Source organism: Meriones unguiculatus, chromosome 8 (assembly GCF_030254825.1).
Source record: "Meriones unguiculatus strain TT.TT164.6M chromosome 8, Bangor_MerUng_6.1, whole genome shotgun sequence".
In the NCBI taxonomy this organism is placed as follows: domain Eukaryota; kingdom Metazoa; phylum Chordata; class Mammalia; order Rodentia; family Muridae; genus Meriones; species Meriones unguiculatus.
Window position 1 is genome coordinate 25928605 of NC_083356.1, and position 14601 is coordinate 25943205.

Here is a 14601-nt window from a genome sequence, read left to right on the forward strand (position 1 = left end):
TCAGGCAGGTGGTACACGCCACTCACAGGTGTGACTCAGAGCAGTTACTCACCTCCCTCAGCCGCAGCCCAGCAGCCTCTGCGCCCACACCCTGGCTCCCAGCCAGCTCCCGGCTCTGAGGTCTGTCTCCCTCATAACATGCCTGGACCAGTTTGCAACCCCAGCCTCGGGTGCCGCACACTCTGCCGCCACCTCAGGCCCTTTAGACAAGAGTCCCCCGAGTCACTGTGACTGAGGTGTGCTGAGGCGGCTTCCAACTATCTGGTCCAGCCCTGTCGGCCAGGGAGAGGAACACCTGTCTTTCTCCGCCGCCACCAACTCAGCTCTGGCCACCTCTCTGTAGCCAGCCAGGTTGTCCTTCGCTTGTTCCTGCCAGGGTCCCACTCTCCCCTGCTGGGCTTTGCCCTGTCCTTCCTGCCCTTCCTTCCCTTGGCAGGGAGCTAAGCCCTTCCTCTCTCACCCTACCCACATTTTCTCTCTTGTCCTGTGCCCCAGGGTTCTTTCACATCTGCCATATCCCTGGCAGCTCTGTGCCTTTCTCACCTAAATGGGATGGCTGTTACCCGCTACCCCAAGCGAGGCTAGTGCTCTCCCGTGCACCCCCAGGACCTCACTTCAAACCTCTTCTTTACATGCTCCTTCTAGATGTGCCCTGGGAAGAAGGGAACTGCTGCCTGCTTCCAGTGGACCCAGCCTCCCTGGAGGGCACCACCAGGATTTTCCTAAGCCCCCAGCCCTGGGCATTCAAGTGTCAGCAGGGGCCAAGTAAGCCAGCTGGAGGTCAGGAGCACCTTATACAGGAGCACTTTCTGGTACCTTCCCCCTTCTCTCTCAGCATCTGAAGTGGGGTCTCATCCCTAGGGCAGCCAGTGTGGGTGAGATAGGAGGGTCAGGTGGAAAGATCAAAATGGATTCTGGTGGTGGGAAGTAAGCAAAAGCCACACCCACAATGGTCGCTCCCCCAACCCCCTGCTCAAGCCCAACACTGAACACAGGCTGCTTTGGGGGTGGGTGGGAGGAGTCCTTCAGTTAGGAAGGTCCCATGATTATCCCATCACACAAGCGAGGAAAAAGAAGTACCGCCTGGCTCTGAACTCAGCTTCTGCGGCCTCGTCTGGGCTACAGAGACAGGGAGCTCTGAAAGGACACCCTGCGGAGACACTGTTTTGTGGCCACTGACCTGATGAGCGAGAAGCCCCCAGGGTATCCATGGATGCCTGCCGCACAAAGCACAGCTGGGACAGTCCATCTTCTCCTCCCCCCCTCAGGGTGGCCTCATTCTCCCCGTCCCAGGCACCTATTATGGTCATCTCTACCTGTGAAGATCCGGCCCTCAAACCCTCTTGCTCACTCCCAGCATCAGGAGCATCGCACCAGCTACGGCCGCTCCAGGGGTCCAACTCACAACAGCAGTGTTCCTCCATAAGGACAAAGGGAGACTGAGACCCTAACAGACGGAAGGCTGACTCAGGACAATGCTGTGTGTAAGGAGCAAGCCTTTTTTTTTTCCTAGTCTGATCTCTTACAGCCTGGGAGAAAGGAAGTGGGGACATGGCCTCTGCCATTCCCCCTGTTCTGGTCCTGCTTTCATGTCCTAACGTACAGCAGCATAGGTGCCCAGGCTGGACCTCCGTTGTCCAGGCCAGCCTCTAGAAGCCCTGAAATGTACGTGAGTGGCCATTGAGACAGAAGCAACCTCTTGCAGGGAGTTTCCAGGGTGGGCCCAGCCACTGCCCTCGTCTTGCTCACAGGCCTGCCAACCTAGGCAATCCCACTGAAGGATCTCACCATAGGACCTGGAGCTGGCCCTTCTTGGGCCTCAGATTTCATGCCTGACAAAGAAGAGTTCGAGATCAACTGCTGAAGTCCCGCTGATTCTGGCCCGCCATGAGACCCCCAGCTTTCCAGAGAGTAAGTAATGGGGTGGCCAAGCATCTACATGGAGTTTGAGCTCTTAGAAGGCCAGGATCTGTCTGCCCACATCGAGGAGAGCCAAGTCCTGTCCCCAGAGTCCTCCATTCCAGCCGGAGGCACCTTCCACAAGAGAGCTGGGCTGGGCTGGGGGCCAGAGTTCCGACCCTGGCTCTTTCCCTTCTTGGGGCAGTCTGGCTCAGGAACTCTACAGCTCCAGCTCCTACCCCCACTCTCCGTAGGAAAGCCCACCAGTCTCGAGGGCTGGGCCAGCACCCAGAGCCCCAGGCAGCAAGCTGGCCTGAGATGCTGTCACCATAGAAACCAGCAGCCCCCACAAGAATCACAGAAACAAAAAAAGAGGCCCCTGAGACCATGGGGCCTGTCTAGGGACTTGGGCCGGGCCCAGCAGCCTCAGCCACCCCCAGAACCCTGCCTGGGGACACAGCCACCTCCGCAGCCCAGGCTCCACTGGGGCGGGGGCAGGCAGAAGCGCTGTGTGAAGGAGCTCCTCTTCCCCTGTTCTCTGGCAAGCCAAATGAAGGGGTCCACAGGCCCGCCTCCCAGCCCCAGTTCTAAGGTCTTCAAGGCCCCAGGCCTCCAAGGAGAGCTGAGACAGGACCCAGCTGGCAGTCACTTCCTGGGGGTCTCTAAAACTCCACACTGCCACCCACCAGGCTCCCACTCACCCTTTCCAGGACTTCAACGGGACGCCGTAACTGCCCGGCGTTGGGACCCCTGGGGGCCCGAGTCGGGCCCTGCGCCTCCCGCCCGCCCGCGCTCCTGTCCCCGCCTGCATCCCGTGCCCCGCGCCCCCCGCCGCCCGGGTCTCACCGCGTCGGCGCTGAGCTGGGCTAAGATGGCGAAGGTGGAGAGCCGGTCACACAGGCAGCGCGTCCGGAGGGCGTCGAGGGGCACCGTGCGGCAGCCGCGCCACGACCAGGGCCCGAGCTGCGGGGGGGCGGAGGAGGAGGGTCTGCGGGCGGCGGGACGGGAGACAGCGTCAGCGGCGGCGCGCGGGCCCCGCGCCCGCCCGGCCCGGCCCGGCCCGCACCTGCGCCCGCCGCGCGACCGCCCGGCCGCCAGGACCCGCCGCCCCGGCGCCCATGGCCGCGCTCTGCACCGCCCGCCGCGCGCTGGAGACGCGGAGCGCGGCCCGCGGGAGCGCGGGCCGCGGGAGCGGCGGGAGGGAGGCGGGAGCTGGCCCGGGGCCCGGCCGCCCCGCCCGCCAGCTTGCCGGGCCGCGAGCCCGCGCGAGCCCGAGGCCTTGGCGCGGGGGCGCGCGAGGGGCCGCCCCAGAGTACCCCAGCCCCACAGCCCAGGGCCCTTCGGAGCTGGTGACCTTGGGATGGCTCCATCCCGCGCGGCAGCGTGGCCGCATCCTCCAGGCCAGGCCGCCAGGGTATCTGCGGCTCCAAGTCCTGGACTAGAACAGCCCTCCCTGCAGGGAGCTGGCCAGCCGCTGGAAACTTCCCTCTGCGCGCTGACCCTGGCCCCTCCTGCTGCCTCCAGGCCTCCACTGGCCCCATTTCAGTTAAGCAACGTGCTAGCTATGTTCTGGGTGCACCGGGATCTGAAGGATTCCAGAATATGCCCCCTCCTCCTCTTTCTACCCTCACACCCCCTGGGGCCTACCAGGCAGCTCTCTGAACAGAAAGTTGCCAGCTTCCATCCTTCACCCTCTGGTGCTAGGGCTGGGCTTGCCCTGTAGGAAATGCCAGGGGCCACCTCTCTGGGACTGGGTCTGTTCCTGTCCCAGAAGCACCCCAGAATTTGGGCTTCCTAGAGTCACAGGTGGGAGTGGTCTCTTAAACCCAAGGCCAGAAAGGCTTCACTCCTTCCCAGTCCAAGGCTTTGGGAGGCTAGCCAGAGGTCCTCTCTGTGTACTTAGGAAGCCTTCAGGCTGTAGCTTCCATTCCCAGCCAGAACAATGGCCAGGGGGCCTCTTTCAGGCCACCTCCACAGTGCCAGTGAAGACTGTAAAGTGCACAGACAAGAATGGGCCTTCCTATCTACACTGTTGGTGGGTTTTCTTTGTCTGGCTGCTTTCCCTGGCGGCACCACCCTGTGCACAGCCCTGACCAACACATAGCCCGAACTATACACACACTAGGAATGGAAAGACTAGCCAGACACCTGGGTTCCAACAACGCCTCAGCTGCTTCCTACCTGAAGGAGCACAGTTCCATTCACCCCTTTGCCTCAGCTTCCTCGTCTCTAAAGAGGGAGTGGACCCCAACCCAGCACAGGGCTGCACAATTCAGTGCCTGGCTGGAATGCATGCTGGCAGCCAACACAGCTCTAGCTGTCAGTAGCCCGAGTCCTCCCTTAATTCCTAGTGACTCCTTCCTTCCTTCCTTCCTTCCTTCCCCCTCTTCTCAGATCCCGGTGAGTCAGGCCCAGGGAGACAGGACCCATAGAATCTGCATTTCCCTCAGGGTCCCTCTGCTGCTCAGAGAGAATTAAGGCACAGAAGTACTTAGGTTTGGGGCTAGCCCAGAGGCTGCCACACGTGAGCTCCTCCCCATCCCCTCAACTCACTCTGAGGTACAGTACAAGTCGAGCCACCAGGTCCCTGGCCCATGAATGCCAGGGTTTGAGGCCCAGGGTTCTCCCTGAGGGCCCTCTTTTTTCCACAGAAGGTGAAAGAATACGAAGTAGACACAGGCCAAGTATAGGTCCTCCACTTACAGGATCGTTGCCCTGAGGAGCGCCTCTGCGCCTTGAGACCCCGTCCCATCAGAACTTTGCAGGTCCCCAAAGGGCAGTCACAGTACCAACTCCATGGAACCAAGATGACTCCTACTCAAGGAGCCTTTCCCCCAGCCAGCTGCCCTGCCTACCTAGCAGTACACAACCCTGATAACAGCCCAGGATGAAAATACATCTTCCTCACTAAAGAAGACTACAGGTCCTATAGGGAAGGAGCTAAGATACAAAGGGGACAGGAAAGGGAATGCGGGTTCCCCAAAAGACCCTTGCTCTGAACAGCAGCCCAGGTTCTTCACCATTCCCAGAGACTTTCTAAGATCACACTGTGTGCCAGACATGCTTCTAGCTATTTTCCTCCATGCCCACCCTTCAGGTCAGGAGCCATGGAGTCCTGGTTGGCTGTACCCTCTCTCAAGTTTTAGGGGTAGCATAGGGACAGTCCCATACCACAAAACCAGACCAGACACAGAAGGCCAGCACAGACTAACAAATATCACCAGCATGCACATGTTCCAAGAAAGCCTTGTGTGCTGGGCCAGCATGCCACCACTGGCCTGTCCATGTTGTTGGCCATGCGGTAGCTCTTTAGAACAGGCCACCGAGCTCTTGGCTCTCCTACCTGCCTGACTGTTGATGGGGAGACTTCAGGAGACAGCGCCCTGAGACAGGGTGAGGGGAGCTTGGCTGGTAGCCTGGCAGTTTCCCAGAAGCCCTGTCGGGTCCACAGGGCGCCAGACCGACAGCTGCTGGCCACCTCCTGGTAGACTGCCAGCCTGAGAGCCAGTGCTGCCCAGGACCAGTGCTGTGGCACCAATTAGCTTAGCCTCCCAGGGGCAGGAGAGTGGCTGCTGCCTTACCCAGCTGAGGGTCACTGGGGCCAGACTCTCTAGTCCCAGGCTGTGGGGAGCAGAGAAAGTACCTGTGTGGACCCAGAAGACCAGCCAGCCACTGAGGCTGGCGGGGAAAGAGGGCAGAACTAGCCTCTGTAAGCTGCCCAGACTGCCATATGGGCCCGCCTCTGCCTGCCTACCCTTCTAGTCAAGTGCCACGTGTGTCAGGAGTATCGTGGGCACCCCACGTGCAGCCCGGGGACAAGTCCTCTCCTCACCTCCCTCCCCAACATCCGTTCTGCTCTGAGGCACCTGTGTGTTTCATCTTCCATTCTCTGCCACAGCTCCAGGTCAGCTTTGTAGATACTAAAAGGAAGCTGTGGGGGTACAGCTGACCACACAGCAAGATGGCAGTGGGGCCTAGATTCCAGCTTTTCTCTATTGCTGCCCGCAACTGTCCCCATCTGAACCCTGGCTGAAGGTAGATCTGGTCAGGCCCTTTCAGCAACCCAGAATCCCTGATGGGCCCCAAGCCAGGAGGAGAGTTCTGTCTGAGAATCCAGGGAGCCATCCCTGAAGCCCCAGACCACAGCCATTTCAGCACAGATGTGGAGGTTGCCCTAGCGGGTAGACTTTTGTACTTTTGACACCCCACCTGTTGAAGGTAGGGGAAAACTCTCATCCCTCCTTCCAAAAGATTTCAGCAAGATATCTTCTTATATACAGATCCTGATTCCTAACATCTGGAAGTTCTTCCCCAAGTCTGACTTAAAATCATCCTGCTGCAGGGATGTCTATTCTCAGCTGCGGCACACACAAGCATCCTTTTCTTGCTTGCTTGCTGTTCCCACAATGGAGGCTGTTGACACCTCTCCTCTGAGCCTCAGAAACGTGATCTGGGTCACCCAACCAGGTCCCCATTCTAGACCAGAAGTAAGGAATCTGGGTCAGTCATACTTGCCCCCATGTCCTGGCAACAGATCCAAGACTAGGCAAGCAGCTGGGACAATGAAACCTTCCTGGGCACGGAATAGCAAGGGTCTGAGGTCATAAGCCTCCTCCTGTGTAAGTGGAGGCCTGTAACCCTCAGTCAAGTCTCAGGAAAGGGTCTCCTGTCCCAGGGCCCCAGGATGGGTCTGGATACTGCCCACTTCTCTCAATGACACTAATGACCTTTCCCCATCATGGAGATTCTGCTGCTATGATTTGGCTGCTGCTATGATGCCCAATGATGTACATGTCAGCAAATGCGGCCCTGGAGAAAAGTTTCTGTCCCATCACTCCACTTCCAATGGTCTCCTGGCCTGATCCGACTTCCACTACCCCAAGCTTAGGTCCTGACAGGTCCCAGTCAGTGCCTGCCTTGCAGATATAAGGTAAGGTATACAGTACAGACCCCAGGCAAGTAAGGCAGAAAGGAAGGATGAAGGCCCAGTAAGATTCTGTGAATATAACTCACTTATTATTTCTATGATGAATGTGCCCACTCCCTGCCTCCCCAGCACCTGCACCTGCTGTAGCTCACCTGCCCCAGCAGCCTCTGTTAGGGTGGTTGCCTCCTGTTAGCCTGGCCCTCCAAGGGAACCTGCTGGGATCGGTCACCTGGCTTCTGCTTCCCTGATCATCCTTAGCCCCGCTTTCCACAGGCCATCCCACATCATTCATCCTCTGCCCGAAGGACTTCCCAGGCTCTATCCTCACACAAATCCAAGGCCATACTGCTCCCCACAGTCGTACAGGACCACTGGGGACCGGCTCCAATCTTCCAGACCACAGCCACACTGGTCAAGAACCTTAGCTCCAGGTAGCCCTCTCTAAACCTGGGAACAGTCACAACTCCCATTGTAGCCCCCAAGCCAGTGTAGCCTCCCACACCCTCAGCTCCAAGAGCAGGTGTCACAACCCTATCCCCAGGTTCCAGGGACAGTGGTACAAGAAAGGCATTACCAATCGACCGCCCAGAATCTCCCTACAGACACCTCCAGTAGTGTCCAAAAGAGGCGGATCCAAGAAGTTTGGAAGACCTTCAGGGTTATGACAAGCCCTGCAGCTGACCACACGCTCAGCTTCCGGCCCTGCTCTCCTGCTCTCTGCCAGCCCAGCCCAGCCTAGAAGGGAGAAGTGAACAGAGTCTTGACCCTACCCAACTCGGAGCTCAGCCACCTGCTAGACAGTAGAGATAAGCAGTAACCTGTACTTGCTCATAGAATGATAGATTCTGTAGGGCCCGTGTGTTCGAGGAACATGAGGGGACAGTGCACACAGAGTGCATGGAGCCCACCTCCCACCCACTAAGCAAGGGCCCTTACTGCATCGTGATGCCTCCTGCCAGCCCACGAGCAGGTGCTATTCTGGGACTGTGCCTGTCGGGGTCCCCTTGGATCTGATGGGCTAATTCACACCCCAGTATGAATGACTCATAAGGTGTCCACCCACAGGGTATAAAACAGCCAGGAGTGGGCACAGTGCACCCCAGTGGGGGATCTTGGGTTCTGGGCAGGAGTGCGACTGAAGCCTCTGCGGTTGAGGGGCTCTCAACTGGGCCCCCGAGAGTCTTCAGGAGCCGGCTTCCACCTGCAGCCCAGAAATCGCTCCCTGATCCATCTCCATCTCAGGTCCCACTCTGTTTAGTCACACCTCCTCCATCAGGAGTGTCCATCTCCCAGACCCATCTACCACCTTCTTACTGCACATAAAGGTGGGTGCTGCTGCCTCCAGAAGGCCCAGTCAAGTGCCCAAGCTCTCAGTCTTTTCTTCCTGGGAGGGCTGGACCACTATGCCCAGCCCCTGGGCCACTCCACCCTTCTGCTGAGTTGGCACCCTTCCTTTGCTGTTTTTGAGACTCTAGTCCTGGCCTGGGTTTCTGACATCCAAACACCTGTAGTCTGGTTCCCTTAACTATGGAGATGGGGACCACCTGAGCCCCTCTTTGCACCTCAGGTCTGTGCAGGGCCTTTGGAGCTTCTCCTGTTACCCCCACCCAGACGCTAATCTCTTCTTCTCTCCTACATGGCGCCAGACACTCTGTACTGGGGTTTCTGGTCTCAGACTGTCCCCTCTATGCCTAGTGGCTCCTCTCAAATTACCCAGGCAGGACACTTAGGTCATGGCTGTCTGTGGGACAGTGGACACATCTCCATGGCCTGGCAAAAATGACCTGGTCTGGAGAACAGGTTCCTGCTGACTGCACCTGGCTCAGGAAGGTCCTTGATGCCCCGAGCCTCTGCGACTCTCCTAGGCTCCTGTCTATGGTTCCTAGGGAGATATCCACCTGGCCTGTCATCCTTCTGCCAGTCAAAAGGCTCCTGCCCAGACTCCACAGCCTTCACATTCCACCAGGTTTGATGCCAGCTGGGCACTGGGCACTCACTCCTGGTGTTCCCCTAGCTTAGGATGATGCATACCTCACACCCACCCTAGCCAATCTAGCCTCATCTCCAAGACATCTTCCCAGGATTCCAGGTGTAAGCCTTCCTCTCCTACTTGCCCTGGCATGCCCATATGGTTGCTGTGACCTGACTCATGACCTGTGCTATGGGAAAAGGGAGCTGATGTCCACAGGGGGCATGCAAATCTTTCCAGAGCGAGCCACCTCCCACAATACCTGTGCCTACCACCTTCACCCTCAAAACTGCCACCAAGACATTGAATAAACCAAGGCCAATAGCATCTGCAGTTAGCCAGGATTTACCACTAACCGCACCCTCTGCCAACACACACACACTCCCACGACCTCCACCATGTCTACCACTGCCTCCATGTTACCAAAACCACTATATTACTGCTGCCATGTCACCACCATCACTGCCACCACCACAGCTGCTATCACATCATCACCACCATGGCCACCAGAGCCACTATGGTATCATCACCACCTCCACAACCAGCACTGCATCACCCACACCCCCTGCATGCTCACCCCATCTCTGATAGCACCTCCTCACCGACAGCACCCCACCTCCATAACCACTGTTCCATTATGACACCACCTCCAAAGTCACTGCTGCTCCACCCACACTTCTTTCATGACCACCACCTTATTCTGACACTCCCCCTCTGTGGCCACCATCATGTAACAGCCATAACCTCCACAGCCAGCTCCACGTTGCCAACATGTCTCTTACACGGTCAATACCATCACCACTGCCATCATTCCTATCACATCACCAGGACCAGCACCCCATCATCGCCAATGCCATTATCCATAGAAGAACACTGTCATCATTACCTTATCAATGCACCCCTCCACACCCATCACTCCACCACTCCCATCCACAACGTCACTACCGTGAACGATGGCGCATCACTCGCCACTAGAAGCCCCGGATTCGCCAGCATGAGCATCACGGACCACGTGGCTGTGACCACCACCACCCTGTCATCGGCGTCTCTTTCACCACCCCACATTCCCCACTGTTCCCACTCAGTGCACAGACCCCAGCAGTACTATTTGGTCCCTATCACCATAGACATTACACAACCCTTCTCCTCCCTCAACCACCACATCCTTAGGCTGGCACGAGCATCATCTCCAACGGCACAGATACCATCACCATGTCCCCACGTGCAGTCAGCTGCATGTATCACCAATGCTGAGACCATCCGAGCCAGGCAAAGTTCTACAACGTGGTTGCATCGCCTTGTCCACTGTGCTAGGCACCAGTGCCCACTTGCTTGCCATGAGTATGGCACTGCCCTGCTGGCAACAACAGCCTGTCTTGAGGATGAACACGGCACCCAGAATTCAGCAGTCTTCTTCAGCTGGACACACCCAGCCCAGTGCTGGTGCATCCTGTCTCAGAAGCCTCAATATGCTCCCTCATCAGCCAGGGCAGTAAAAGCAGACAGACAGACAGCCTGCACAATTTTCTGTGCCCTACCACCCTCTTTTCTGCACCTCACTGCTCACTTGATCCAGCAGACCTGGTCACCTCCATCATTCCACCACTTCCAGGCAAGGGCCAGGAGCAGGCTCCCACATCACTCAAGCCTCCCAGCTAATTGGAAAGTATTTCCCTTGTGTCTTCCTTTCCCTCTGCCCTGCAATCTGAGAATAGGACCCACACCAATTCTACCCCTGCTAAGTCATTTCTGAGGCCAGAGAACCTAGTCTCCACAGCTACAAATAGATATGGTGGTTACAGAAGTGGACCCCCATGCCGCTACCCTGCATACTCTCTGCCCTGCTCTCCACCTCCCTCTCCTTGCGGCTTCACTAACTCCAGTTGTGCTCTGCTGGGCTTCTGTGCACCCTATGCTGTGGTCTTGGGCTCCTACACCCTCCAGCCAAGGTGCAGGCCAGCCAGCATGGCCCTCTGGCCTGTGAGATGGCACTGTGTCTATGTGGCTTCCTGCTGAGATGCCCTCCTGACACTCAGCACATCATCAACCATGACAGCAGCCCATTTCATAGGTGTAGAAGCCAAGGTTCAACATGATGGGAGCTTGCCCATGTAACCAGGTAGTCAGACAAAGGCCTCTGTACAGGTACAGGCCAGGGTTCCCTTGTGGTGGGCATTATGAGTCCACATGCCCCATGGGAGTGGATGGGGACATTGCAGACAAAGGCCCAGCAGTCTGGGGCAAGGTGGGAACTTGCAGATCAAGTGGCTCCCTGGAGTGGCAGAGGAAGGTGGGAAATCCCCTCAGTTCCTCCCCAACTCAAAGCCTCCATCTACTCTGAAGGTCCTCCTCAGCCACGCTTTAAAGGAGGCAGCTGCAAGCCAAGCATCAGGGTAAGGCTTTTCTCAGAAAGCCTTGAAATCCTAGCTGAGGCAGAAGAATTGCCATGAGTTCCAGGCCACCTGGGTTACTGGCTGTGATCCTGTCTCAAAAGAGGGAAGAAATGACAGGAGAGAAGACAAAAGAGTACAGAGGATGGTGAGGAGGAAGGCAAGTCAGGCAGGGGCAGCTTGGGGACAGTAGCACCTCCTTAGCCTGAGAACCTTACATAAGTCATGAAAATGAGTCTCCCCCCCTTCCTGTCCCATCATAGAATTGGAGAACTGAAGTATGGGTTTGCATGGCCATTGTGGGTAGAATCAAGTACTCTGTAGCTGGAAGAGGCTGGATTACAGGATCCCAAAGCTCTGCAGCCCTCAGGACCGGATTCAGCTGGCACTCAGGGGCACCCTTCTGGGTGTGTTCAAAGGTGGGAGGGGGGACAGGGAGATGGACTACTAGGCTTTGTCCTGTGTTCGAGGAGTAAATGATGGAGTGGATGAATGAGTAGGTGAGTTAACATTCTCCCCAGGGGTAGGTATTAAGATGAGGCACACTCCTGAAGAACATCTGTTGCAAGGACACTGTGTGCCTTACGGCCAGGACCCTGTGGATAAGACCCATGGCCTACCCCAGGGGGTAAGAGCAGAGACAAACTGCATCACTGCTGGGAGGAGGGAGACCAGAAGATGGGAATCTGCAGAAACGTGGGCTCAGGGCGGCAGATGCTTTCAGCCCACCCCAAATTCTGGATGGCGTGGGGGTCTTGTTTCTGTATGTGACTTCATGACCCTGTGTATCCCCTCTAGCTCTCTAACCCAGAGGACCCTGTAGGAAGGCACCTTAAACTCACCCCACCCTGCTCCCTTCTGCTTCCTTTGCCCCACTAAGGAACAAGCCCAGTGAAGAGTAAGATGGACTGTCAAAGGCGCAGACTCTTGGGCTGGGCAGTGTTGAACATACCTTTTAATACCAGCACTTAGGAAGCAGGGGCAGGCAGATATCTGAGTTTGAGGCCAGCCTAGTCTACTGTTCTAGGACAGCCAGGGCTACCCGAGAGAAACCCTGTCTCAAACAAACCAACAAAAGAGGTGGAAGACTCTTAAGATATGCTTTTGGCAAGGTATCCAGAGAGGCTTCCTGAAGATAGTACTGGGTTCACTGGGAACCTTCAGGCCTAAGGTCAGACTCTTTGTCTGTGAACCTGGCTGGCAAAGGGCAATGGGGCAGGAAGTGCTCTGAGGGAAATGGGTGGACCTAATCGGACTTGGGAGATCCACCCAAGAAAAGATCAAGAGTTTGAAAAGGAACACTTTGTGGAGAGAGACAGTCCTGGCGATGCCCGAGGTCAGAGCTCTGACCTTCCTGCACTTACAAGGGCTCATTCACTCCCTATAACATCTGGCCCCTCCTTGGGCACTGTTTGTCCTCTGGATCTCATCCTCCATTTAATCGTTTACCCTAGACCCCAACATCCACACTCCACTCCATCCCACTCCTGAGCCTCCTACCTTGCTCACTACTTGCCCAGCACTGACTACCATGACCCACTCACCCATCTAGCCATGACGCCCATTCACACTCATAAATCATTTCTCATCCTAACAGGTGGCAGGAGAGCCTGGGAATACACAGGTGACTGCCACTGTCCCCCTCTTTGGAGACACACCAAGCTGGGACTCTCTGGGGATGCAGCGTGGTTAGCACATTCAGGCAAGTGCCTCCTCTTCCCTTATTTCTTACCCCAGGTTCTCACATTCACCGGTCATGCTTCTATAGGTGTGCAAAGAGACAGAGCTCTCGAATCCTGTTGCCAACCTAGAGTTCAAGACCCAGATCCAGAGACATGGATGACGGACATTGCATGAAGGACTAGCTTACGTCAGATGCCTAGACAGACCTCTCCACTGTGGACACTGCCAGAGTCTGTGCAGGTAGGTGGGTTCCTAGAGGAAAGGCAGGAGGACGGGCTCCGATGCAGGCGCAAGCCTCTGGCTTGTTCTCTGCATGAATGTGTCACACTATCGGTGATCACATGTGACTGGAAGAGAGGGTGATCCTCTCGGTATGTGACATACATGGAATAAGTGTAAACAGGCAGGAATGGTTCCAGCAGAGATGAGGAGCAGGGCTCACCCTAGGACCAAGATCAGGGTTCAGTGTGTGATGAGGGTAAGCATCCAGGGTGTGACCAGGGTCACAGCTCAGGGCATGACAAGGGTCAGAGTGTGGACAAGGCCAGGGCTCCGAGTGTGCCCAGGGTCAGTTCTCAGTGAGTGATCAGGACCGGGACTCGGTGTGTGATGAGAATTGGTATTCAGTGTGTGAGACAGGTCAAGGCTCAGTTTCTGTACAGAATTAGGAATAAACGTGTAGCCCAGGTCACGGCTCAGTTTGTGGTGAGAATCAGCAGGTTAGTGTCTGAACAGGGGCTCGGTGTGTGACTAGAGTTAAAGCTTAGAGTTAACCTGTGACCGTGATGGTGTTTGACCAGGATTATGGTTCAACGTCTCGGTTAGGGTCAGCACTCAGGATATGGCCAGGGTCTGGTCTCTGCCCACTTCCAATTAGGGATCTGGACTCTACCCTAGATTAGGATGGTTTGGTTATGGGTCACAACTGCAGTACAAAAAGGTCACCCTCTATGAGGTGACTGTCACAGAAGGCTGCCCTCTCCCCCTAGTGGCCAGGCCATTCCTTGGTCCCTAGGCCTGTTCTCAGCCAAGCACAGGCAAGCACCGGCCACACACCAGGCAGGTCAGGCACACTGGTGGAAGTGGGACAGTGCTCTGACATTCATCCCCCTTTAGGCCAAGAGGAAAACACTGACATTCACAACTCATAGTAAAAATAATAGCTACAGGCTGTGGCATGAAGAGCCGCTCAACAGAGAGCAGCAGGGTGGCTAGGGCATGGGGAAGTTACTTAAGCCGGTCTAACCACCACTCAGTCTTCCTTTAACCTCAATTTAAGGGTTCTAGATGCCTGTTCTGAGCAGTCTCCTCAATCACCACTGGGCCACTCAACTGACTAGGTACCATTCTGCTGTTCTGGGGCCTGATTGTCCATGGTCCAATTCTCCAGGGCTAGGGCAGAACACTGGGTGAAGTAGAGGTCACTGTCCACAGCTGGAAGAATAGGGCAGATGGAGGCTCGGTAGAGTTTTTTGGCTTCCCTGGTCCTACCTGAGGGTAGGAGCCTCAGCTCAAGGGGTGGTTGATGGGCTGTAGCCTGGTGAGGGACAGTGACCTTGACTCATCTGGGAAGTCAGAAACATTGGTGGGGCTGTCCCCACCAGAAGGCCAGTTTTTACATTACTAGGAAGAGGACTAAGAGGATGAAGAGGTTGGCAGTCCTTAAACACCCACCACAGAGCTTGCCAGAACCCTGTGTAGAAATCAGCCTCCCCCACAACACACACACACAC

General features: G+C 56.4%; 1 protein-coding gene across 2 annotated transcripts in view; it reads right to left on the reverse strand.

The window, feature by feature from the left end:
- Adgrb1 (adhesion G protein-coupled receptor B1) overlaps positions 1–14601 on the reverse strand; it is a 70912-nt gene that overhangs the window by 21759 nt on the left and 34552 nt on the right. For both annotated transcript variants that reach the window (XM_060389280.1, XM_060389279.1), the window contains exon 18: positions 2746–2887. In XM_060389280.1, the coding sequence (XP_060245263.1) occupies positions 2746–2887 (142 nt within the window). The remainder of the gene's footprint in view (positions 1–2745; positions 2888–14601) is intronic.